Source organism: Alternaria metachromatica, assembly GCF_023757995.1.
Source record: "Alternaria metachromatica strain BMP 0045 chromosome Unknown scaffold_24, whole genome shotgun sequence".
NCBI classification, from domain to species: Eukaryota; Fungi; Ascomycota; class Dothideomycetes; order Pleosporales; family Pleosporaceae; genus Alternaria; species Alternaria metachromatica.
The window spans coordinates 346,932-373,362 of NW_026055515.1; the positions used below are offsets into that span (position 1 = coordinate 346,932).

Genomic DNA, 26,431 nt, shown 5'->3' on the forward strand with positions numbered 1-26,431 from the left:
TGACAGAAACAGCAGATTCACAGCATATACATTAGTGCTACGTCGAACGGCTGCAACCTTCCCGCCATCTATCTGTATGGCACCCGTTGACAGCTCGATGTTATCGCAATCCTACTCACGACGTAATCAGACCGCCACTGTTGCGAAACCATGACCCCGCTTCCTATCTATCTCTATCAGCTTAGTAAAACCCAACAGGATTGTGAGTGGGCGTGTCCCAAAGCAATGCTGGCATCATGATCATGCGGAGTTCGCCAAGACAAGGCCCCTACCTGGCCAAGATGCAAGTGGAGCAGCGCTTATCATACCCGACAATTCGCTCGACTCTGTCCCCGAAATTACCATGACATACTGTACTTCTTCATAGCCATCCGAAGAATGCGAACTTGACCAACAAGCACGGTCTGCTGTCACCCTCTACCACCACCTACTCCAAGGCCTCATAAACCGCGACGGAAAGCCGATTCCTCGAGACACAATACTTCCGTCATGTCTAAATCCAGCAAACATGTAGTGTTCGATATTGTCGGCACCTGCGTCTCCTATGATGCCATATTCGATGCTCTGGAGCACTGCTTAGGCGACAAGATGCGTGCTGAAGGCATCAAGCCACGACTATTTGGCTACCTCTGGATTGAAGTCACCGAAAGAGAGTACACTTATCTCAGCATGAATGGTCGCTACATGGCTTTCCGCGACGTCTTCAGCAGCCTCTTTTACCGAATGCTATACATGTCCGGCATCGAGGAACCCCAAACTTTCGCTAGCGACAAGGATTTGCAATACATCCTAGAGCAGTACAAGAAGCTTGAAGCGCGGCCTGGTGTCGCGGAGTGTTTCCAATTGCTCCGGGATGCTGGCTTCACGGTGTGGGCGTTGACGGCTGGGGATGTTGAGCGTGTTGGAGGCTACTTCACGCACAATGGTATCCATATGCCCAAGGAGAACTTCATCTCATGCGACACGGCCAAGATTGGTAAACCGGATCCAAAAGTGTACCAAATGATGATGGAGAAGCTGGGCAGTGATGAGAAATGGTTTGCAGCTGCGCATAACTGGGATGTTGCGGCTGCTAAGATTCACGGGTGAGTTGGCACTACCCGTCTACCTGCGCAGCTCCATTAACCATTCAACAGATTCAAGGCTGCGTATTGCACGATATGGGAGAAGATTCGTTGCGACAATCTCTTCGGCGAGATGGATGTGAATGCGGACTCCTTTCCCGAGATGGCTCGTGGTATCATAGCTGCATCTGATGCCGACTCAAATTAAGCCGTTTGCGTTTCGAAACATAGCGATGTCAGAACATCTCGCGCGATCTGGTCAGCTGCAGAAACTCAGAGTGCTGAACAGTCATGCCAAGTCAACGTCGTGCAGAAGGATTGCTCAGAACGCCGCTAAACATCTTCGTGTACTTGATGGGATGATATATGCATGACCTCCTCAGTCAAGCGAGTAATCACCCTTGCCGATCTACGTTTCGGCAAATGTTCTCCGTCCTCGTTATCGAGTGCATCCCCCACTCTATCATCGATAAGAATGAATCATGGAGCAGAACTCGCTAAGCACCCTGGAGAACTCCAGCCGTTGAGATGTTCAGGAAGTGGGGGAACCACCAGCGCGCTTTGCGCCGCGGCCATCTCCGTGCCTCATCATGTGCATACCCGTGTACCGTTGTCGGAAACGCTCTGTTATCTTCTTGTAACCATGTCAGACCGTCGTTTGGGCAAAATATTTGTGGCCTTGGTTTTGATAGGCAGTCTTCTGCGATCCGGTACAAGTACGTTTATGCAGCACACATCGATATCGCAACATGAAGAGCGACCGCACACCGGTAGCAGATCCCGTACACTCATTCTGGACTTCTGTATCCAATCCTCTTGATGACCTACTGAGTACGGATGACCTTTCCACTGAGGCAGACATTGTAATCATCGGTGCGGGATTTGCCGGGGTTGTACGTCTACATCACGAGTTGATTTCCGAACGCATATGTGCTGATTGCAATCTACTAGGCGACAGCTTATAATATTCTCACATCATCCTCGTCGTCCCCGAAGCAATCTGTCCTCATTCTAGATGCTCGCAAGATTTGTTTTGGTGCCACTGGTCGCAATGGCGGGCACGTAAAGCCAGACCTTTACTTCAACGTCTCGAAATATGTATCCATGGATGGTGCGAGCGCTGCAGCGGAAGTTACAAATTTTGAAGCGGCGAATGTGTACGCAGTCAAAGAGCTTGTTGAGGCTGAGAAGTTGGACTGTGACTTACATCTTACGAGAGCGATCGATGTGTATCTGGATGCCGATCATGCCAGGCAGACGGAGGCGGCGTGGGAGATGCTAAGGAGGGATAATATTGTCGAACTAAGAGACGTAGCTTGTGTCTCTAAAGAAGATGCAGAGAGGGTGAGCACGCTTGTCTTTCATAAAGACGTATGAATCGTAAGGCTAATTGTTCTTCCGAAGGTATCGGGAGTCAAGGGCGCTCAGCTGGCTGTCAGCTTTACTGCAGCGCACTTGTGGCCACGAAAGATGGTGCATCAATTGCTAGCGAAGCTACTCGAGCAAGACCATAAGCTCAATGTTCAAGCAAATACACCAGTGACGTCTGTATCCGACACGACGGACGAGGCAGGAAGATGGATAATAGAAACATCGCGCGGCACTATCAAAGCCACAAAGGTCATCCACGCCACCAACGGCTACGCGAGCCAAGTTCTGCCCGAATACACGCGAAGCATAACTCCGATCCGCGGCGTCTGCAGCCATATCGACAGCGCATTGAAGCAACACGCACCACATCTCAACAACACTTACGCCCTTCGTTTCGACGGCCGAAATTACGACTATCTCATTCCCCGAGCAGACGGAAGCATCATCGTTGGAGGCGCAAGGCAGCGGTTCTGGCACAAGCCTGAGCGCTGGTTCGACACCGTGCGCGATGACGAGCTTGTTGATGAAGCAACGACCTACTTCGACGGGTACATGCAGCGCCACTTCCGCGGATGGGAGGATACGCAAGCGCAGACAAAGAAGGTGTGGACTGGAAGCAAGTATCGTAGTCTCCTGCCCATGCGCAACTAACGCATTGAACAGTCATGGGCTATAGTGCAGACTTCATGCCGCACATTAGTCCAGTTCCAAATAAACCAGGACAATTCATCATCGCGCGGTTCAATGGTCACGGAATGCCGCAGATACTGTTGTCGAGTAAGGGTCTGGCTGCTATGGTGCGAGATGGAGTACCTTTCGAGAAGACCGGGCTACCGCGGTTATTCAAGACGGCAAAAGGAAGGGTTGAGATGCGCGATAGCCCACTCGAAGATTCGTTCCGTCCGCTGTGGGAAGAGCATGCCAGGTCGAAGCTATGACGATTGCGTCTCCATGATCGAGACAGTCAACCCAACTTGGCTCAGGGTCTTGCGGCATCTTCTTGTGAGGAATATTAAGTCAGACTCGGAACGATTAAAGTCGAGATGCGTTGTTGCTACGTACGTTTATGGTACGGTGGTGAGCGATGACACTTGGGGATCGGGGCCAGGGCGACAAAGGGGATGACAACAGACGCTAACCCGATTGGGATACCTCGGCATTAGCCACTGCAGAGTGGGGTCGTGCTCAACAGCCACAACTCCTCATCCCCTTTTCCCTCCTAGACGCCTTTAATGATCTCTCTTATCAACATACACGCCGACTGGGTGATGACCTCGCTAATGATGAAGATGCCAACACATCCCTGCCAACATCTGGACCCGAGGGATGCAACGCCCATGTGCCTACTGGACAGCGCTGATTCGCATGGTACAACATGCTGCAGTCAGCATTCACTGTTGCATGTTGCAGACAGCCATGGTCGATAGCGTAATAGCGCGCTATGCTCGTTCTGAACAAACGTTTTGAGTATACAAATACGCGTAGGTCGCCGGCTCATTGTACATAATTGAGTGCGCAACCCTCGCTTTTAGCCTTCCATCCATCCTGTCTTCGGTATCTGCAACATGGCTTCCTTCGAACCGGAGTTTGATCAAGCCTACAATGGTGCGTACTGAACCTTCATATCCATCGTCGATGTGCGTAACTTGCTAACGCGCATCTCAGACCTTGCGTCATCGCTCGATGGCTCCACGGTGCTTAAACAGCATCCAGAGTACAGAGATGCTCTTAAAGTCTTTGCTGTTCCCGAACGCGTCATTCAATTTCGTGTGATCTGGGAGGATGACAGGAACTGCGTGCAAGTCAACCGCGGCTATCGTGTACAATTCAACTCAGCACTGGGGCCGTACAAAGGCGGACTGAGGTTTCATCCGTCCGTCAACCTCTCGGTGCTGAAGTTTCTCTCGCTCGAGCAAACCCTAAAAAATGCTTTGACAGGCTGTAAGTCTTACATCTCCAGTCAGTCAATGTCCAGATCTTTCTGACCATCGCAATAGTGAATCTTGGTGGTGCAAAGGGAGGGTCAGACTTTGACCCCAAAGGCAAATCTGATCACGAGATTCGTCGCTTTTGCGTGTCTTTCATGCGCGAACTGAGCAAGTACATTGGAGCTGATACGGACGTGCCTGCTGGTGATGTTGGCTGTACACGGCGCGAAGTGGGATGGATGTTTGGCGCATTCAAGGCGGCGACTACGAGGTGGGAAGGTTGCATCACAAACAAAGGAGATGCGTTTGGTGGAAGTCTGATGAAGCTTGAGGCAACTGGCTTTGGGCTGGTTCATGTACGTCAAGCACCGAAAAGGCCTGATTTACTCGCTAACAGTACAATCACAGTACGTCTCTTTGATGATCGAATACGCTTCCGATGGCGCTGAGTCTACGCGTGGCAAGAAGGTCGCGATTTCAGGCTCTGGAAATGTCGCACAGTATGCCGCTATCAAAGCCATTGATGCGGGTGCTGTCGTCCTTACTCTGTCCGACAGTAAGGGGACGCTCAAAGCTATCTCTGTGGAAGGCTTCACAAAAGACGACATCGCCCTCATCGCCTCTATCAAGAAGAAACGCCTTCCACTTTCCGACATCATGGCAATGGAGCAGGGTCAAAGGTTCGAGCATCTCGAAGGCGAAAGACCCTGGAAGCATGTGAAGGAAGTCGATATTGCGTTACCCTCCGCCACGCAGAACGAAATGTCCAAAGACGAAGCAGAAGCACTGATATCTGCTGGCTGTCGCTTCATCGCCGAAGGCAGCAACATGGGCTGCGCACAAGACGCTATCCAACTCTTCGAATCGCGCAGGGCAGATAATCCGAACGGACGTGTGTGGTTTGCTCCAGGTACTTTGGCAACACCACTCTAAGTCTCATCAACTCGCTGATCCAATCCATAGGTAAGGGTGCCAACATTGGCGGCTCGGCAGTGTCAGGGCTCGAAATGGTGCAAAACAGCCAGCGCATCGCTTGGCCGGCCGCACAGGTCGAGGCTGAACTGTATCGCATTGTCGAATCATGCTTTCACAGCGGTATTGAAGCCGCCAAAAACTACACGGATATGCGCGCGGAAGACTTACCCAGCCTTTTTGTGGGAAGCAATATTGCCGGGTTTGTCAAGCTGGCGGATGCGATGCATGCCCAAGGAGATTGGTGGTGAGTCAAAGTACAAGGCATTCAAACATGGGTGACTACAACAGTATTACGATATCATATCATTCATTACTAGAACTATGGGCGAAAGGCGCTTGCAATGATTGACAAATCGCGATACTAAGAAACCCAAATCATCACCAGCTCGTAACGCAACGCTCCCTGTCGAACCCACCACGCAACTGCCGATCAGGCTTGACAACTTTTCCTTGCAGAATGGTGTACCGAACGATGTTCTCGCAATCTTCAGGCCGAACTCTCGCCAACCATATACACTGCTTTGCTTCTCTCAGTGGAAGTGATGCAGCGCCATCCGTACTCTCCTTTGCTCCATGAAATGGCAACGGTGTCCGACGATACACAATGACATTTGCGGCAAACTTGTGCCCACCAAAATGACTGACGAAGTGAACACCCACACCCCCGGGTCTCTCGTCAAGCGAGTCGCGATACAAATCTCGTTGCCGGAGATGGCGTTCGAATTCTTTCTTCAGGAGTGGTGCAGATTGACCGCACCGGGCATCGCGGGTCCGGTGACTGCACAGTAAGATGAGGTAGTCGTGTGGGCATGAGCGTATCTTCAGTCCGGATTCTGGCGGCACGCTAAGCGAGTTGAGCGGAAGCAATGACGAGGTATTGCATGGGCTGCGGTTGACGAGGTGTGATATGAGATCTGGTGTCCGGGATGGTGTGACGCAATCAACGATGACGAAAGCTGGGAGAAGGAGGACAGAAGAGATTGGTTCGTCGTCGGGATTCTTGTTGACGCTGTAGTCCGGTACGGGGATGTTGGATGCGGAAAGCATGAACTTCTAGAGGCTCTTGTTAGGCATCATCGCTTTTGATGTGGAGGGGTTTATTTTACCTTCTCGACCATATGTCCATGTGTCTTGGCTATGGCTTCTCCGATGCTGCCTTCCTCACTCATGAAATTGCTGATCCAATTGGCTTTGCCAGTCGCAACGAGGAGATGTCTCTCCCAAGGCATGACAGTACCGTACAAATTCTCGGTCTCATTGATCTTGAACTTCTCCGGGTATGTGATGTCACATGATGAACAGTCCTGAATGCACTCCGGCCCGTCTTTTGCCGGGGTGGTCGGCTCGAACAGTGGTGGTGGGCCACTGGCCACTTTCGGCAAAAGACTTGTCAAAAGACTCTCAATCGGTGCGACCTTTTGCGTGACTGGGGTGATGAGGAGGGGAAGTAAAGACGGCATCGTGGATGATACTTAAGACTCTTTGAAGATACTCAAGCCGTAGGAAGAGATTGATAAGATGCTGTTTCGCTTTCTTATACGTCGTCCAGGAGTGTCATTGAGGGTGACAATCTCATAGCACGGATGCTCTGGTCAATGACATCATAAAAATGCTATTGAGTGAACATTGGCACACACATTAGCATGCAAAGTTCGTTCATCAAGATCGCCGTTACGAAAACCTCGATCCTACTGAAGATGAGCGATGTCCAGGATGTTGCACGTCAAGAATCCCCTCGACGTGACATCATACCAACTACTCAGCGCACTGATATGATGCTTTACCTTCACGGAGATCGCAGGCATCGGCTGCGATCGATGCTAGAGCTGACACTACAAGCTGTGGTGATACGAACCTCCATGCCGCGGTGTACGCATACAAATGCACAAGACCAATAACGGACCGCCTAAACGCACGCTCGGCTGACGGAATTGCAGCCGAAACCGTCGAAGTCTCCATTACGAGATACTCGGCCGTTCATGATGAGCCAAGCTATGCAGGTCGTGATACATGGGTACGTGTAGGGGTCACACCAAGCGATCAGCATGGGTCTGATACATTGAGTGAAAGTTGGAAGCTTACATGTCCTGCAGTCGATCGAACCAGAATCCTCGATGAGCTGCAGGCTAATTGCGAAGTTCGTCATGCGGGGAAACAGATTGTCTTACAGATAGGCGTCAGGGGCGTCAAAAAGACATGGCAGGACATACAGGTTTAGCATGCAATCACCGGTTTCTGTCCGTACCCGGGCGTTCATCCCCACATTCTTCGACCCAAGTTTGAGGCCAGTAGCGTCATAAACTAAAAGTGGTTCTCGTTTTGGAGTATACACAATGGAAACAGTCGGGGTTTACTCGCTGCCCAAGCTGATGTAGCTTTCAAGGTCCAATTTCACCCCACAACTAGTTCTAGATGTATCCCGACATACGTGTTTATTGATGATACGGATTTAATGGCAGAGGGCTTGATAGTGCATGATGTGGTGTGATAAGACAACTTCTTTGACGTAAACACATGTTTATTGGTATGCTACCTTTGCCGTCTACATGCAAAGAAAAGCCAAGGAAAACATGACTTCCTGGTGGGCCGAAGCAATCTTAGCGAGTGAGAGTAAACAAAGAAAGACAAGGAAACGACCCGCTCAGCCACTGAACACTTCTCCGCCTAATGCGCCTTATGATCCGTTGGAATGACACCCGCTCTTGCGTACACTTCATCGTACTTACCCCTGACGAAGTCCTCAATCCTGATGGGCCCAAATTCTGGACCTACGGCGGGGTCGTAGCACGACTTCTTAGCCTCAATCATGTAGTCAGGGTTGCCCTACGAATCGTTAGCGGCTGCCTCACTTCCTGAATCTTGGTAGTTGAACTTACGTGGTACAAGTGCGCAATAGAGTGGCGGTCAGTACCAGAGAAGTTGAGTACCCGATGTACGTTCGAAAGGTACTTGCGGTTGGTCCAGCGTTCGAGCAGATTGCCAAGGTTGACAACAAAGGCGCCTTCCGTAGGCGGCACGTCGATCCAGGACTCAGACGGCGCGTCCCAGACTTCGAGACCGGGGTTGCCGTCTTGCAGGAGGAGAGTGACAAAGCCGAAGTCTTTGTGCTCGCCGTGGCCCTTCTGGCCGATGTCGTCCATCCGGGGTGGCTTCGGGTAATGGTTCATCTTGAAGTAGGTGATGGGCCCTTCAGTGAAGTGCTTGATGAACTCATTGGTCTCTTCGACATTGCCGTCTACCGACATGGAGACAGCTCGCAGCACTTCAACACTGAGGAAGTTGAGTTGCTCAAGGTAGTCCATGCAGACATCCTGGAAACCTTGTCCCAGGCTTTCGGGCCAGTAGTTCGGCCCGTGGGCGAACTTCCCAGCCACAACTTGCGGGTGGTCCCAAGATAGCTCAGGACCAACGTAGTAGCCCTCCTTGAGATCTGGCGCCGTATCTTCTTCCTTGTACTTTTGCGAAAGAAGAGTCTGGTAGCCCCGGTTGTGATCGTTCTGGCGCTGATCTAGCTTTGCCTATCAAGCTGTTAGCACGAATAATAAGATGTCTTAGAACTGCGTTAGCAAAGCATAGCAAGAAGGCTACATACTAGTAATAAGTTAGCAAGATATCTTAAGAGCTACTTGTGGCGGCTACTTTACCCTTCTCCTCTCGTGGAAGTGCGAAGAAGTCGGCAGAAGCCTTCAAAATGGCCTTCTGAGTCTCGAGAGATACCGGGTGGTTGATGATCTGGAAGAACCCATGCTCAACACAGGCCTCATGAAGCTCGCTGAGGCAGAACTTCACACGCTTCTCGTCTCCCGACAAGAAGTCACTGAAGTCGATGGTCTTGATGAGGCCAGGATCAGGCTTGTTTGCCCATGTTTTGATGACGCCCTGAGCTGTTGGCTCAGCCGATGAGGTCAGAACTTGAGTGTTGGCCATGTTGATTGGAGATGTGAATGGAGTGTAGAAGTGGAGATTGAATGAAGTACGTCAAAGCTTGTTTCTGATACACAGATACACCTTATGTTTTCCTATGGATCATTCATGTTATATGAAAGCTCAGACATGACGGTGACGTCAATAGTAAGTCAATACCAGTACAATCTGCGCCAGCGTATTCCAAACCGGATCGTTGCAAGCCGTATGAAGCTCATGTGTCTCACTTCCACGTCATTCTGCACCAGTGAAGCAGTCTCGACGTATGCTAGAGCTAGGCAGTGCGAATTCGGCATGCATGTGTTACCGAAATAAAGGGTGGAAGCGCCTCAATCTCATGCTTCCAATAGCATGTAGGCATGATGAGGCAGTTTGGGTGATGATTGCGCGAGACGCTGATGATGCATGGTATCGACGATCCACAGTATCACCCGGTGCCATGTCAAACCAAAGGAGATGCATACGCGTCGAGTGCTGATGAGGAGTCGATAATCGTGTAACCGATCTGCTCATCATGCTCGATGCCACCGAAAGGCGCTACGTACCTTCTCCCAACCGACGTCCCCATGGGGAACGAATCCATGGATGTACGAAAGATGCATGCGGCAGCCGCACGCTAGATTACTGCGGATACGCCCGACCATGGTTCATCTTCCTGTATGCGAGATCAATTAATTTATGCTAATCCTGGCAAGCACGCCAGCATCACGAGGTGCACGTTGGCCACTGTTTGGTTGACTCGGCGGTTACACCAGATTCTACGGGGCGGCCGAGTCGCTCATGCAGCAGCTATAGTCCTTTGAGATATTTGGTGCAATGCAAGCCAGCCGTAATGCTGACATGCAAGGCCCGGATTCAAGTGCTTATGGCGGTACTAGGTCGACATTTTGGCGTTCCGTCTTCCAAGGTTTCACCACAACCGGTGGGTTCACGTTACACAAGCGTCTCTGGCGTCAAACCTCACGACAAGTGCGGAGAATCTCACCTGCATCGCTATCATCGCTAGATTAGGCCACTACTTTCAATCAGTGGGGAGGTTGATCAGTGATTCCATACTGCGCCATTGAACTCATTTAAACAGGAGTCCATCAGATGTGCTTCTCCATCCATGATCAAGAAGCTTCACCGACTTCAGTCTTCAATCATAACATAATTTTGATCTAACCATCACCCATCATTCACTTCCTCCAACCATGGGTTCAATCGACACATTGGAGTCCTCTGTCACGAGGGCCACCATGTGTAAGAAATGCACCAATGGCAACAAAGTCACTATCGACTTTCCAGATGGGAGCTTCACCTTCCACTCTCAGTGGCTCCGTGATGCTCGTTTCGACAACGGTGCAGCCCGGAATGCCGAGACAGCAATGTGCCAGCAGCCGCTCCAACTCGCCCAAGTCGAGAAGGTTCGCACTTCAAGCTATGGTCTCAAGGAAACGCTTGACATCAGCTGGAAGGATGGAGTCAATACTCAGATCCCGCTTCCTTGGCTTCGTGTCATGGCGCCTCTGGTAGCTGCTCCAGCCGACGACCTTACCGCTTCGCCAGCCCAAGCCGAAGTCAAAGGTTGGACAGTTGACAGTCTGCATATCCCAGAGGTATCCTACTCGAAACTGTTCGCTGGAGAGCTCGAGCCCAAGGATCTTGAGGAAACCATTCTTTCCATCATCGACCGAATTCTGGGCTCCTCCGCGCCCGGTATTGTGAAGATCGTGGATCTTCCCGCTCCGAACATGGAAGAAGAGCACAGCCACAAGAAAAACATCAACACCCAAGTCCTCAAACGTCTTTTTGGTGCTGTCTTCGTCCACCCAATTCGCGGTGCCGATCAGACTTTCAACGTATCGAGCCACTCCGGCGATGCCAATCGCAAGATTGGACTACCCAATTACGACACCACCCAAATTCTTCTGCCGCACACTGACCATGCCTTCTACGACAACCCCATCCAAGTCCAGGGATTCTACGGCCTCGAAGGTACCAGTGAGAACACGTGGATCTCGTCCCTTCAAGCGCTCGAGACGCTGCGCAGCGAGGACCCAGAGTCTTATCGCCACCTATGCAACGCTCCCGTAGCGTTCGGGCGTGTGTCCAAATTCTACGGCGAGCCGCTGTATCAAGCCACCACTGACACGGCTGTCACCATGCACCCAGGCTATCCAGATCGCGTGAAGCGCGTGCGCTGGCATCCGAACTTGACTGGCTACCTGTGCAGCCCGTATGCCGACTACAAAGCCCATCGGCTCGCGCATCAGAAGTTTGAGGAGATCATGAGGCGTCCAAGCCACCAACTCAAGATTGTGTTGAAGCCGGGAGACCTGTACGTCTGGGACAACTTCCGGCTCATGCATGGCCGAGAAAAGGTTCTGACCACGCCGCGTACGGGTGTTGGCCAGACGGTGCCTGAGAATGTCGTTCATGACCGATACCGGGCGTTGTGCGTCAATATGCTCAAGGGGCATATTGATGGTGATTGGCTGTGCCATATGCCCATGCAGCAGCTGCGTGAGCTCGTCAAGCTTTTCCAGGGTGGCCAGGAAGACATCGGGAATTGAGAGTGCGCATTGAAGCTCGTAGAAAGATCGCTGAGGTATGCCTCTTCGGTCTAGATTGTGGAGATGAATCAAGCCCGGGCATGCAGTTACCCTGGTTCTTTTGAATTTAGTAGACTGACCTATACATTCTTTCACTACCACAATGCAAACGGTCCTCATTTGCTCGTGATCCATGGTGGTAGTGACGCGTCTTGGTTGACTCTGATCATTATCCGTTCTGAGCGATGGCTCCGTAGCTGCCGCATGGAATACCTTGGTACTCAAGAGTACTGTCTTGTTGTTAGCATTATGCGAGATGAAATGACTGCTACCTTAGCTTTAGGCGTCCCATGCGGAAGGTTTTGCACAAAGACCACCCGCTGGTCTAGCCTAAATGTTTCTCGGGTCCAATCTAGGAGCGACCTCCGTGAGGTGGTAATGCTGTAAATCGAATTAGGCCATGCATATGCTGAAGCGTCAACCCGCCATGAGATATGCAGGTGCGGCCTAAAGCGCGAACCGAGGCTTCGATGAATGCCATTTAGAGGCTTCCAAGGCAAGCGTAAACGACGATGAATGATCCGAGGTTTCCCATATCAGACTGACTTTGAGCGCTTGACTCAATGTAAGCTTCTGGAGTTCTGTCGTAACTCTGAACGATGGAGATGTGCGCTTCCCGCGAAATATCGATCAGGCTCAACAATGGGGCTCTGACAAGCGTTGGTGGACGTACGCGTACGCGAAAGCAGACTGTTGATAGTGGTGGCTGAGACATCGCGTTGTACTACATGCGTTGTCGTAGTACCTGCTCATGCAATGGAGGTTCGGACCGGAGCTTCGTCCCAGATGACTGGTCTGATTGCTGCAACCTAGCCTGGCGCGCAGACAGTCGACGATACCCCATCTGGTACCAATGTAGTTGCATATGGCGAGAAGGGAAGTAAGACAAGGACGCGACGCTAGTGGTGGGCCTTACTGTGTTACATGAACTTCTGGCCACGAGTCTAGAGTTCCTTTGTGTCGGTCGCGTAATCCTTGGAAAGTTCTGACATGCAGCATGCGGGGCGAAGTTAGAAACAGCAACGAGCAAGCTGGCTTGGCCAGCCATTTCGCGACCATTCTTCTTCTGGTCAAATACTAGCTTGATCAGGGCAAAGGCATGCGAAACACGAACTGCTTAGCTTGCTTGACGTGCTTGCGACATCTCTGCACGGCTTCCGCTGACCCCGGGCCGCACCGCATGAAGCTTGCACAGACGCCATAGCTTGGCTTTCAGGAAGATGCGTTTCGAGAGCAATGTGCATGTTACCAATGATCACGCTTCTCCTAGCCACATGCAAGTACGATCACCGTCGCACAACTACTTTCGACCGTGAACCGCAGTCTCACCGGGATGGTTAGTTCCGAGCTGTCAGATCGCTTGACAGTGAAGCGTAGCGTACGTTCAACTGATTGAACGCCATCTTTGCATAGGCGAGGAGTATCATCAGCACCTACCGCATTGTGCTGACGATCATGTCCGTTCTATGCATCGAGAGGAGCTTCATAGTAGCCGGGGAATGTTTTCGAAAAGACTTAAAAGGGAGGTCTCTTCAACCTTCGGCGACTCAAAAGCTCGACACAGCAATACTTCATCATGAGTCCTGCCATTACCCACGTCACCGACCCTACCGCAGATGCCCATATTTTGACCTCGCGTTCTGAAGAGGTCGAGAAGGTTAGGATGCCGATCTGCACCTGTGTAGGGGAGATTTCACTGACATCCGTAGTTGCTGGGCCAAGTCCAAGATCTGATCATCCCTTTCATCCACTCAGCAGACAACCACAAGTCTCCCAATGACCTTCCGAATGGTCACTCCAACGGAGTGAACAAGAAGGGGTTGCGCAAGGCATTGGTCGAGCAGCATGACCCGAGGGAGCTGCAAAGGCTTATGGCATTGAGCTTTCCCACTGCTGGGCTTCTTGAGGAGGGCTTCTTGGAGGAAGTCGAGAAAGTCCTTCGCTACTCTGTGAACACCTGGGATGCAGGTTTCATGAGCAAGCTCTACGGCTCCACCGACGCACCAGGTCTAGCAGCTGAACTAGTGTTGGCCTCTCTCAACACCCAGGTCCACACCTTTCAGGTGTCGCCTGCACTAGCCGTCATTGAGAAGTTCACCGCACGCGCTCTCGCGAACCTGTTCGGACTGAATGGGGCTTTCGCAGGCGGCGTAACCACCTCAGGAGGATCAGGCTCCAATGCAACTGCTATGCTAGTAGCACGTCATACTCTGTTCCCCGAGACGAAGCAGCTGGGCAACAGTGCTGGTGGGCTTCGACTGGCCGCTTTCACTTCAGCCAATGGTCATTACAGCATCGAAAAGGCTGGGTTGATGCTTGGTCTCGGCATGTCGTCGGTGTTTGCGGTCCCTGCCGATCCAACGACTCGTAGCATGGATCCGGCGGCGCTTCGGTCCTGTATTGAGAATGCCATCTCTGAAGGATTCACACCCTTCTTCTTGAACGCCACTGCCGGAACAACCGTTTTCGGCGCTTACGACAATCTTCGCCCACTCCATGCTATCTGCAAGGACTTCGGCATGTGGCTCCATGTTGATGCCTCTCTGGGTGGGCCCGCTGTTTTCAGTGCAAAGCACAAGTACAAACTTGACGGAAGTCATCTGGCCAACTCCATCACCATCAATCCACACAAGATGATGGGCGTACCCGCAACTTGTTCCTTCGTGCTCAGCGCGGATATACGTCAATTCCACACCAGCAACACATTACCCGCGAGCTATCTTTTCCACAGTGCTGATAGCTCGGAGGAAGTGTTTGACTTGGCTGATCTCACCATGCAGTGCGGACGTCGTGGCGATGCATTGAAGATGTACCTGAGTTGGATGTATCATGGCTACGAGGGCTATGCCAAGCAGGTTGACGCAGTCTTCAGTACCGCTGCATATCTTGCAAGGCTCGTGGAAGATCATCCAAATCTCGTTTTGATTAGCCCAAACCCGCCACCTTGCTGCCAAGTGTGCTTCTACTATGCAGAAGGAGGACGGTTGAGCGAGGATGCTGGTCGCAATGAGGAAGTTACGAAGCAAATAGCGGCGCAGCTCGTGCATCGGGGGTTCATGGTGGATTACGCTGGCGGAGATACCCGTGGCGCGTTCTTGCGACCAGTTGTCAGCAGGGGAACTGGCATCCAGAAGGTGGAAGAGCTGATCGAGGTCGTGGAGCAGATCGGATCCACTGTCTGGGAGAGCAATGTGGAGACCTTCATGGAGGACTCAACGGGTTCAGACGTTTCGCCCTAGCGTGGTAGTACTATTACCACTATTTCGCTTCAGTTTTCGGATTGATGATAGCGCACAATATCATTCGTTTGCCACATGCATCATCTGCAGTCCAATGTCAGCCGAGTTCCCGATCATCAAGGCGTGTATCAGCCAGTGATTTGACACAGCCCGACATGAAAGTACAGGTACTCTAAAGAGCATACATGGCTCATACCCACATACAGCATGCCGCCGTGAAGGAACCATTCGGCTGCAGGCCAATGTGGAAAATGATAACAGCCTGTAGTAGTCCAGAGCCCAGGGTGTTCTTGTCATGGTGCCAAAGATGTGACGGGCGTGTAACAAGTGCTTACCCCCGGTAGTGTGGCCTCAACGCCGGGCATCGTGTGGGTGTAGGAAAGGGGCTTGACCCATGGCGATGCCACCGAACTCGGGGCACGCGTGGCAGAAGCTGCATATGGGCAAGTAGATTAAATGAAGGGCGTAAATCTAAACGCCATGCTGTCTAGATGCAAATGCGTGCTTAGATTTTGATGTAACGTCGTAAAAGTGCGGGTGATAAATAGGTTTGCGCGAGATATGCAGAGTCTGCGGGAAGAGCTAGCGCGGTTTTAGTGCGGGGCTATTACCTATATATACTAAAAAGTATTAGTATTATTTTAAGTACTATATAAGCTATAAGTAAGCTTAATAGTAAAGTAAGTAATAACTACTTTAATATAGCTAAAGTAAAGTTAAAACTTTTAAAGTTAAACTAGATTAAATATAAAAAAAAAATTTACTTACTAAATTTACTATTTTAAAGCTATTATATATTAGTGTTATTAATTATATTATTAGAGCTCTATCTAAAAAGAGAAGTACTATTATAGCGCTAGTCTAGATAGCTAATTAGATAGCGCTAAGCTACTAAGTAAGTAGCTCTATAACTACTAAAATTCTTATATAATTACGCCTATTATATACTTCTTAAGCTATATTCTTATCTTAGTCTAACTCTAGACTATTAGTAATATATAGTAAATACACTAATTATATATATCTATCTTCTCTACTAGCTAACTCTATTATAAGATTATACTTTCTAGATTTTTCTTCTTAGTTAGTAAACTCTAATATAATATCTAATTAAGTGTAGATTGTATATAGCCTATTATCTTATATTAGTTAGAGTTAGCTTAAGCTATTAAGTAAGCTTCTAGAGTTAGCTTAAGCTATAAGGCTAGTACTAAAATTTATAGATACATAGACTATATTTAATAGAATTTAATAGCAAAAGTTATAAACCTAATAAACTTAGAGATAGATAATAGGTATTAATATTATAGAAGAGAGCGTAGAGAGCTTTATAGCACGTAGTAAGGTAGTAGAAAGATAGTAGAGAAGGTAGAAGAGGCAAAAATAGAGTAGAGAGTGTTATAGTAAGAAGAGAAAAGAGAGGCAAGAATAGAGGTATAGAACCTACGCTAATTTTAAAACGTAGTAGAATTCTATGTAGTCGCTTAGAGGTTAGTCTATATTAAATCTTTTATGCTCTACGACGAAAAACTACTTCTACAGAAACAATACTTTCTTTGCTAACTTAGGTTGTTTAGCCTGTGCCTAAGCAGCACCTGTCTTCTCGTTGTTGCATTTCGTGGATACGCAGCCGTTAGCGTATCCACATCCACTGTAGGTCCCCGATCCGGGTTTGATACAATAATGGCTGATATCCACCTTGCCATTACCCTTGGTCGTGCTGCTCATGCCATCGCTCCTGCGAGTTGTCTCTATCTTGTTTGACAGTCCGTAAATCCAAAAATTGTCGTTACCCATAACGAGCGTTTGCTCCAGGAACGTAACGTTCGTGTCTATCGCACCAAAATTAGCCTCTTGCACTGAGCTTCGCAGACGTGGATGTCCGGCAGATAGAATAATCAAGATGACTTACAGTCCCATTCATACTTCAATCCCGTGCTACACACATCCGTCTCGGCAGGCGCACTGGTTCCTTGTGGCACGAAGCTGTAGTGACACTTTCCCTCAATGACATTGGTGATTGATGAATGGAAAGTAGCGTTGAAGTCGCGGATGCTGTAGCCTGGGCGACCGGACTGTGTAGAAATGCTCACGTCCCAGTATGTGTCCGCAAGATCGGGGCGGTCGTATTCGCTCTCTGCGACTGTCACGGCGGCCGAGCCGGCGAGCGCAAGCGCGAGGAAGGAGAAACGCATAGTCAATTGATTTAGGTTGTTGTGACTGAGGTGTGTTAAAATGCGCACGGGGCGAACTGTCTTATTTCTACAGCTGCACGGAAAAACACCTCTAGGCACCAGGGAGCTATACGAGCATGCCCCAGATAAACGGTACGCCTTACAAAAATCCTTTCGTGAACGGGCCGTGAGTGGGTCTCCCCGTCCTCGGTTCCTGAAGCTCGCTACACCTAATTGGTCGTGTAGACGGACCTGCATCTCCGACCTTCCCCATTCGGACATTCTAAAGTCGAGACCCTTTCAAGGTAAATTTGATGTGTATTTATATCGTGATGCTTAAGATGCGGTGAGTGTCTATGCATGTTGTCGTGAACGAGATATGGCAGTAGTATTCCATATGTATCTAAGTATTCGTATGTCCTCAATGCATCTCTCAATGGAATAGCAACCCGCAAACAATGGCCAGACGTACCACTATTTCAACTCTACCATGTCTTCCCATCTCTGCAATATTCCAAAAGGACCATGTCCATTCATGCAGGGTACCTCCATATAGCAGCCCTGATCGTACGAAGTTCGTCCAGGTGGGCCAGATCACGTTATGAGCATCGTTCAAGCTGCGGCGCAGCTGCCGCTTACGCAAGTGTTCGGCTTCTGACATGGCGTCGAGGCATCACAGGTCCATCCAGTGCATCTGTAGATCCAAGTTAGTTTTCCACGACTCGTCGCACACGTAAAGATCGCTCACCCCCAGTTGCACTGCGCGCTGCTGCAAACGCCATCGGGGCTCAAACATGTCAAGCCAGAGTTGCAATCTGTCGTATTACTGCATTTCGCACCTACGGCGCCGGTGGTCGGAGCTGCGCAGGCGCCGTTTACACACGTGTTTGGTTTCTGGCACGGCGACGAAGCACTACAGGTCCATCCGGTACATCTGAAAATTTTGGTTAGTAAGTCTCAAAAGCCAAAGGAAGGAGGATCTAACCCCCAATTACAAGCGGCTGTGCTGCAGACACCATCAGGTGCTAAGCATGTCATGCCAGAATTACAGTTCGTCGAGTCACTGCACTTCGCACCTTCGCCACCACCAGGTGGAGAGGCAGACGGTTTTGGTGAAGCAGAAGTCTGCATCTTTGTAGGAGCAGGAGTCGTTGGTGCTGCTCCAGCTTTTGTTGGCCATACGGCGCCATCCGCAGCATACTTCGTGTTGACGCGTCCTGTAAGCTGCCACTCCACACCCTTGATGACGTCGTTCTTGTTACCGTTGGGGTTCCCGTGGATGTTCGAGAAGGCGTCGATCATGATGTCGATAGACCCCGGCGACTGATGAACCGTGTTACTAAGTGATCTTGCGAAATAGTACTCGAGGAGATTACTTACAAGGACATATTTATCATCAAATGCGTCGCCAATGTACATAAGCATTTGCTTGCCAGTTTTGGGATCCTTAACAGTCGCCTCGAGACCACAGTACTTTTGCGTTGCTGCCTTCCAACCCGCTGGGTCCGAATTGTAGGTCTTGCCGCCCATCGCTTTTAGGGACTGAGCATCGTTCTCGTTAGTGACAATTCCAGAGATCTTGAAAAGGGTTGTTACCTACCACAGCAAAGACAGGATCGCTGTTATAGTACGTGTACGCACACCAACTCTTGCCGTTTGTCGAGTCTTGGCCGGCAGAGGCACGGTACCATGATCCAATACCGCTCTGTGGACCATCGAAGAAGTTCGAGGGAAGATTGACATTGTGGATGTCTGCGAGCGCGGACCCAATGAGAGCCGCAAGAGCGATGGGATAAGCAGGTGATGGCATGTTGGATTCGCTTGGAACTGTTTGTTGAAGCTTGTGAATGTTGATGATTCTGTCTGCAGCGCTCCAGCCTGTCTTTATACAACGCAGACGTCGACGTGACTATTCCCGCAGTGACCTCGATACTCTGTACCTTCTCCTGGTGCTCGATCGATGTAGGCACTAACTGAGCATATGAGGTGCACTAAGCTACACGAGGCTTAAGCTGAAGCTTGAACATCGGAGGTCACTGCATAGTAGTCCTGCAACTGCAGCCTAACTCGATTCATAACGGAATGAAGAGTCCGTGCTAGCGGGAAATCGATAGAACGGATGTTAGACTAGGCGTCCTGTGTATTTGCCTACAGTGGCATCCAAACATACAGCGGCAATGACGATCAAACAATCGAGACGCATCTGTTTTCCTTCCTGGGCCTAGCCGGGGCTATTTGAAGCCCCGACACCGAATTCATGCGCTAGAAGTGCATGCCGTACATGGTTCAACCTTCTGTTAGATCACCACAAGGAATAAACGATCTTCCATAATTTTCTTGCCAACACATTACGTATACACATGTGCCGAGGCATGGCTGCAAAATTGTGGGTTGAAGCGTGCCTCACGCGGCTTCTTGCAGTAGATCAAACCTTCACTTGTCCAAATCGGGCCGAACCGGACGTTAGTAGTCGGACGCTCCGAGATCGTGATCAACAAGACCCGAGTTCGAGAATACGAGCAACTTCGATTGGGTGACTTCATTCCTGATGAAACATGAGGAGCTTGCTACTACAGCCACAATCTACGTGCGAAGAAAGACGGCTGCATGCTATGGAGATGTCGCTGAGCTCATGAATATCTGCGAAGGACACCGAAAAGCTTAGCATCAGAAGCCTCTAATGTTTCTTGGTAGAAACATGCGAATACACACGAACGCATTATCTGCCTGAAAGTCTGAGGTGATCAAAACCAAACTCGCCTCTTGGATCTAGCGCAGATGATCGGTGTGACATGAAAAGCGGTAACCCTTAGGGTTCATTAGATCTATGAACTAGATATGAGTACGCCGGACCGACACAGTGTGCTGCCCTTTCAAGCAAGTATCAGTGTATAGTGAATATTGAAAATACGAGGGCGGTGACAGATAAAACTCTTCATCTCTTTAGCGGCTGTCGTCTATGGCACTTTCATGAATTCAATCGAAGTGAGAAGGTCGAATTGCAATGGAATTAAGAAAGCTACGTGCTTCCACTTGTTCACATAATGACATGATGATGAAAGACCGCTGCGACATCAGCGTCCGCAAAACCGGGGCAGTCATGGTCGTGCAAGAGGCAATGTTATCATATCAGCCTATTTTAGGGATACAGTCGGATAAGCTGCTCTAATATCTGACAGGCCAGTCCATGACAGCTGCACGGACGTACTTAGGCTCATGACTGACGCGTCATGTCTAAGTTGCACGCTTTGGGCCATGGTATAACAGTGCGATGTCATAGTATAATAGTGGCGGTCAACGAACTCAGCACGAGGCTGTGTACAGGCAACGTATGCAGGCAGTGACACCGGGCCGCTTGACGCCCATTGATGTGGCAGAGAACAAGAGCTGCTCTGGTGCTTGAGCAGTTGATCGGACCAAACATTACGATGGAGCATCATCAGACGCGAGGCGTAAGAAGCAGGATGCAATCGGTCCTTTGCCGGGATCTCGTATATCTGTAAGACAACTGTTAGAAGGCGATGCAAAAGCATATATAAGCCCACTAAGTCTCTGTCCCCAAGCTTATCAAAGTCCTCAACATTCGATACGGTTGTTCCACTACCCTCCATCGCTGTCGCATATCCGAGTGCCTTGTTCAAGTGAGTCAAAAGGACAGCCTGGGATCAATATGTACTGATACCTATCCTAGCATACCCAACATGGTCAAATCACTCCTCCTAGCCATCTACGCCACGACTGGTACCCAAGCCCTCTGGCTAGCTGCCGTAAACATGGATTACGGCTCAGCTGTCGGCACTGCGATATTTAGTTCCCCGTATTGCCAAGTCGGTAAGGGCAATACTGAAGCAGAAGCCCTCTCCAAAGCCAGCAACACCGTAGGTGGCACTGCAATCATTGCTGGTGGTCACTGCGATCAGCTTCCGTACCAACATACCAACCAGCTTGGCGGATTCTGGGACGATTACGGAACGATCAATTATGAGGATGACAACTGGCATTGGTATTGCAATCCTGGCCACACGAACAGGAACTCATGCGACGCCGGGAATGGATCGCCGAAGAAGAAGAGAGCAGTGAAGCTCACTGCTTAGCTCTCAGGCGACGCTAAGTATTGTATCGGAGATCTTTCGAAGGGCGTGGTGAAATGTAAAAGAGCTTAGAGACCACGTATCCATGTGGCATGGAGGACCTCTGGCTAATTTTATGAGAGCGTCTCTGTTCAACACAGCAGTTATGTAGTCACCCATTCTACTTCTTGTCAACATGAGTCATGGAAGCCTGTATCTGCCAGCCTCGCATTGCATCGTCTTAGGGTGACTACGTTCCTGCTTTAGGATCAACAGATCTTGAGACTGCTTAGACGCGAGAACGAAGTGGATATTTTCGACCACTGCGCTGTCGCTGTTGAAAGTCCGTATGGGACATACTGCCCTCCGAGCACCGTGGGCTCCAGTGTAACAACACCCGCCATTAACACGCTTCTTTCCTGATGATCCGCGCGTTGCCGAACGTCCCAGTGCAGTTGCTCGAGTTCAAGTTTGGTCATTGTGGGTTGTGCGGCTTTGCGTGCGACGGGGTCTGGGGCTCACCGCCGCCTTCGATTCGGCGGACTGAATCAGGGGAGTGCAGCGTGTCATCATCTTGGCAGGGCGAAGGAGAGGAAAATAGTATCTCGCGTTCGTAAAATTAAATGTAAAGGAACTTCTCCCTATTACACAGAGACGCATGTCGCCTGTAGAATTAACAAATCTAAACCAGCGTATTCGTAGGTAGGTCCGTGTGCTGTTTAGCAGCCGACTTTAGATACAAAGATAGAGCTCTTACCTAAACTATAGAGATTAACAAGCTACTAATTATTCTAACTTTGCAATTTATCTTACTTTGTAGTCTCTAACTAAAATTTTCTGTAAAGGTATAGTAACTTAATAGTACTTAGAAGACTAAGTTTTAGAGAAAGTTCTATAGTATATAATACGTTAGAAGAGATACCTACTCTAGTTAAATAGTTATAGTATATAGAAGAATTAACTAAAGTAGATAAGTTATATTCTAAATCTAAGATGCAGTAACTAATGCAATTGTTAGGTTCTGTATTTAATATACTATAGTATAGATTTAGTACTCTTATTTAGATAGTTCTAAGATAGTATTAATACTTTTTAAACTTACTACTTATACTTATATAAGTCTTTAGAATATAGTAAGAGTTTAGCTTATAAATAAATATAGTGTTATACCTAGTACTACCTTAAAAATAATCTTTATAGAAATATACTTATTTTATAAAGTACTTATAGAGATAGTAATAAGTTTGTATATATAAGTAGTTTTTCTCTATTTATCTTAGATACCTATACTACTACGCACTAATCTAGACTAGCTATATAGTTTCTAGATAGAAACTAATTAGTTCTTAGTGTATAGAAGTAGTCTATAGTAGGTTACTACTAATCTTTATAAGCTTTATACCTAGTTCTCTTCTACTATCTTACTAATTAGTAAGTATAAGAGTAAAGCTATATAATAAACACTATTACTAGAGTATAGCTACTTAAGATTATATAGTATTATATAAGTATAGGTAGATAATTTAATATTAAATAATAAATATTTACTACTAGTTATAAGTCTAGATATTAATAATACTTATAGCCTATAGAAGCTACTATAAAAGAATACTAGAAGCTTATATTATAAAGTTAGGTAGCTATTAGAATAGTTATCTATAAGCGAAACTAAATTATCTATAGAAACTATAGTTAGTAGATTACTACTACTATTTATTAATATTATTTATATCTTTCTAGATAATTTTACTAGTTATAAGAAAGGCGTTTAATTACTATAAAGATTTGCGTATTATAGTAGCCTATTATAAAGTTAGAAGCTCTAGGTAATTCTTATTAGTAGTAGTATCTATATATATAAAGTTAGTCTAGATCTATTAATTTTTAGCTATATTTAACCTATACTATTACTAATAAATAATTATAAGATTCTATCTTCTTTAAGATTTTCTATCTTAAAGAAAACTATACTTTCTAGTATAGAGATAGTAAGAAAAAGTAGAAGTAGGTCTAAAATACTCTATTTAGTATACTATCTTAACCTTTTCTTTAAGGTAGTATTATACTATATTATAAAATACGTCTTCTAATCTTTTAACTTTATTCTTACTATACACTAGTGTAATTAAATAGAAGACTATCTCTAGCTTTATCTATAGAACTTTTTAGAGCTATACGCTACTAATTATATAAGTAAGAAAGCTACTTTAGAGTATATAGCGTTTGTAATTATATTAGATAGTTTTCTACTAGATATATATTATAAGTATTCTATATATAAGCTTTTATCTTTTAATAGTAACTAGTAGACTTTAAACTATTAGTAGTCTTTAACTTACTATACTAATCTTACTACTTTAAAGCCTTTTCTTTACTATCTTCTAAATAAAAACTCTTTCTAGTAGCTTTATATATATAGTTAAAGGCTATCTTTAGCTAGTTTTATTTAGATCTAGAGAGAGATATACTTATAGTAGTTTAACTATATAAGAAAAATCTTTAGAATATTACTATTAACTAGAATATAATCTATAGCTCTTAGCTATATCTTTACTATCTTTTCTATAAGCCTAAATATAGCTTACGCTATAGATACACGCTTTATAATTTCTACACTAGTAAATTTAGATTAAAAAGGTAGTAGATAGAATATTTCTACTAGATCTTCTAGTGTATTTTATATTAATTTAAGAGTAAGATTACTATTTATCTTAAGCTACTAATAGTAGAAAGCTAATTACTTATTCTTAATAGAGGTAGTATCTAGAGAATATTTACACTACAAATACTATATACACTTAATTAGTATTAAAAGCTTCTATATTCTATCTATAATAAGTTTAACTTAAGTTTAGATATAAGTATAGGTATAGAATATATACTTTTTAAAATCTATAAATAACTAGACACTTACTATAAGATATAAGTAGCTTTATTATACTTATATTTCTTTTATACTAAGATATAGATAAGTATATTACTATCTTTAAGTAGCTAGTAAATTAAGTTTTTCTTTCTTACTAATTCTTAGAAAATTGCGTATTTACAAAGATATATAGCTTTCTAGCTTCTCTACTTATAGATAGCTTATATAAAGCTACTAAAATAGAAGTATATATAAAAGAAGTATTTAGATTAGATACTACTTTTTTTAGTTTTAAAGAATCTATTATAAGTATATTAGAACTAAAATTTATAGTTACTATAATAACTATATTAAATATAAGACTTTATATTCTCTCTAATTATAATAGAGCTAGAAGTAGATAAAGTAAAAACTTATATTCTATCTTTAGATAGAAGACTAACTAACTATAGGTTATAAATACTATTAAGCTTCTTATATAAATAATAAGCTTCTTATCTATAACGCGTAAGTTCTATATCTTTTTTTCTAGGTTTTAAACTTATCTCTACTAGTACTAGAGTAATATCTACTACTTTATTATACTTTTTAGTAAAGTTTATCTAAAGTTTAGAATTTCTATAGAATAGTAGTATAGAAAAGTATAATAACTCTATTAACTCTACTAAGTAGAAATTAAAGGCTATTTAGAACACTACTTCTAACTTAGCTATTTTAATAGGTATAGAATTTACTTAAGATTTAGAATTACTATAGACTATCTCTAGAAGACTAGGTCTTCGTAACTACTTTTTTCTACGCTTATTCTAGCTTTTAAATACTATATTAAATACTTAGAGTAGCTAGAATAATTACTTAAACTAAGTTTCTAGAGATAAATAGTATAAATATATCTATATTAATATAGCGCTAGATAGAAAGCCTAATCTTAATAATATTAGTAAAATACTAGAACTAGAAGACTTAGCTATAACTTTTCTTTAGAGTTATAACTTTACTAGTATTATATAAATACTTTTTACTACCTCTTTTTTCTTTAAACTTTACTAGAAGCCTATAGTAAAGAAAACGCTAGTAGTATACTTAGGTTCTATCTATAGTTATAGTCTAGATATATATGCGCTAATTAAGAGAATTCTATAAGAGTATCTAGTAGCCTTCTTTACTATAGAAGATAGTACTAGCCTAGACTATATTAATAGCTCTAGTCTTTATGCTATATATAGTTATTACTATAAGGTTATTAAGTTTAGAGTCTACTATATTAACTAGAATATATCTATTTACCTATAGTTTAACTAATTAGATTAGTATAGAATTAGTAGATTTCTATAATTAATAATATAGTTAGTAAGGCTTTAGCTACTAGACTCTAGGTTTAGTAGAGTAGATTATTAGCTTATAGACTATAAAGGTATAAGTGTATATTAGTGTAAAATTACTAGAAAAAGAAAAGAAACTACTTTTTTATAAACTAAGCTTTCTAAAAGATAGTACCTAGAGATAAATATAAGAAATACTAAATAATATATAATTATAGACTATATAGAGGTAAAATAAAACTTAACTTTTAGATATAAGATTTATTTACAAAGACTTATAGTTAAATAGTAGATCTAAGTACTTTAAAGTTTATTCTATCTAAATTATCTATTAATCTTCTTCTATTTTAAACTAGCGCTCTAATATAGTACTTTACGTACTAGTACTAGCTCTTATTTAACGTTTATAGATAATATTATTAAAGTTATAGAGGTAAGTAGAGTAAAAGAAATATAATTAGTTTAACTAAGATATTATATATAAAAGAAAGTAATATAATAAAGTATATAGTAGATAAGTAATAATAGAATTATAGAGTAAGTTACTACTAACGTTTATTACTTATACTACGTTTAATTTCTTTTAATAGAATATAATAAAATACTAATATAGTAGTAGAGATCTTATGTTTATTCTTAGATAGATAGATTACTATAGCTATATAGTCTATATTTAACTATATATAGTCTATTCTTTATTATATAGTTATAGAGTTTATTCTTAGTATTTAGATAGTTAGTAAGATATAGATCTTATACTCTTTTATAATAACTCTAAAGTTTACATAGTAATAGAGAATGTATAGTAGGTAGTTATAAGAATAATATAAGAAAATTATAATTTATAGATATAGTTCTTCTTAGTATATTATACGCTTCTATCTATAACTAGCCTTTTCTACTT

At 45.5% G+C, this 26,431-nt stretch overlaps 9 protein-coding genes across 9 annotated transcripts; 6 read left to right on the forward strand and 3 right to left on the reverse strand.

Annotated features, from left to right (window-relative positions):
- Positions 1-489: 489 nt before the first annotated feature.
- On the forward strand, positions 490-1,272 carry J4E83_008455 (uncharacterized protein; the record flags this gene model as incomplete). Its single annotated transcript, XM_049335352.1, has 2 exons — positions 490-1,085; positions 1,137-1,272. The coding sequence occupies 2 exons, from the start codon at positions 490-492 to the stop codon at positions 1,270-1,272; spliced, it is 732 nt and encodes a 243-aa protein (XP_049185618.1).
- A 541-nt stretch (positions 1,273-1,813) lies between these two features.
- Positions 1,814-3,086, forward strand: J4E83_008456 (uncharacterized protein; the record flags this gene model as incomplete). Its single annotated transcript, XM_049335353.1, has 3 exons — positions 1,814-1,937; positions 2,080-2,408; positions 2,469-3,086. The coding sequence occupies 3 exons, from the start codon at positions 1,814-1,816 to the stop codon at positions 3,084-3,086; spliced, it is 1,071 nt and encodes a 356-aa protein (XP_049185619.1).
- A 914-nt stretch (positions 3,087-4,000) lies between these two features.
- On the forward strand, positions 4,001-5,586 carry J4E83_008457 (uncharacterized protein; the record flags this gene model as incomplete). Its single annotated transcript, XM_049335354.1, has 5 exons — positions 4,001-4,040; positions 4,101-4,376; positions 4,433-4,719; positions 4,772-5,273; positions 5,327-5,586. The coding sequence occupies 5 exons, from the start codon at positions 4,001-4,003 to the stop codon at positions 5,584-5,586; spliced, it is 1,365 nt and encodes a 454-aa protein (XP_049185620.1).
- A 596-nt stretch (positions 5,587-6,182) lies between these two features.
- Positions 6,183-6,798, reverse strand: J4E83_008458 (uncharacterized protein; the record flags this gene model as incomplete). Its single annotated transcript, XM_049335355.1, has 3 exons — positions 6,183-6,224; positions 6,275-6,391; positions 6,445-6,798. The coding sequence occupies 3 exons, from the start codon at positions 6,796-6,798 to the stop codon at positions 6,183-6,185; spliced, it is 513 nt and encodes a 170-aa protein (XP_049185621.1).
- Positions 6,799-8,002: 1,204 nt separating this feature from the next.
- On the reverse strand, positions 8,003-9,265 carry J4E83_008459 (uncharacterized protein; the record flags this gene model as incomplete). Its single annotated transcript, XM_049335356.1, has 3 exons — positions 8,003-8,161; positions 8,215-8,856; positions 8,978-9,265. The coding sequence occupies 3 exons, from the start codon at positions 9,263-9,265 to the stop codon at positions 8,003-8,005; spliced, it is 1,089 nt and encodes a 362-aa protein (XP_049185622.1).
- A 1,190-nt stretch (positions 9,266-10,455) lies between these two features.
- Positions 10,456-11,817, forward strand: J4E83_008460 (uncharacterized protein; the record flags this gene model as incomplete). The annotated part of the gene is made up of 1 exon (XM_049335357.1): positions 10,456-11,817. One exon carries the CDS (start codon positions 10,456-10,458, stop codon positions 11,815-11,817), a length of 1,362 nt encoding a protein of 453 aa, XP_049185623.1.
- A 1,615-nt stretch (positions 11,818-13,432) lies between these two features.
- Positions 13,433-15,095, forward strand: J4E83_008461 (uncharacterized protein; the record flags this gene model as incomplete). The annotated part of the gene is made up of 2 exons (XM_049335358.1): positions 13,433-13,513; positions 13,566-15,095. The coding sequence occupies 2 exons, from the start codon at positions 13,433-13,435 to the stop codon at positions 15,093-15,095; spliced, it is 1,611 nt and encodes a 536-aa protein (XP_049185624.1).
- A 3,131-nt stretch (positions 15,096-18,226) lies between these two features.
- J4E83_008462 (uncharacterized protein) lies at positions 18,227-19,079 on the reverse strand (the record flags this gene model as incomplete). Its single annotated transcript, XM_049335359.1, has 2 exons — positions 18,227-18,847; positions 18,870-19,079. The coding sequence occupies 2 exons, from the start codon at positions 19,077-19,079 to the stop codon at positions 18,227-18,229; spliced, it is 831 nt and encodes a 276-aa protein (XP_049185625.1).
- Positions 19,080-20,970: 1,891 nt separating this feature from the next.
- J4E83_008463 (uncharacterized protein) lies at positions 20,971-21,363 on the forward strand (the record flags this gene model as incomplete). Its single annotated transcript, XM_049335360.1, has 1 exon — positions 20,971-21,363. One exon carries the CDS (start codon positions 20,971-20,973, stop codon positions 21,361-21,363), a length of 393 nt encoding a protein of 130 aa, XP_049185626.1.
- Positions 21,364-26,431: the final 5,068 nt, after the last annotated feature.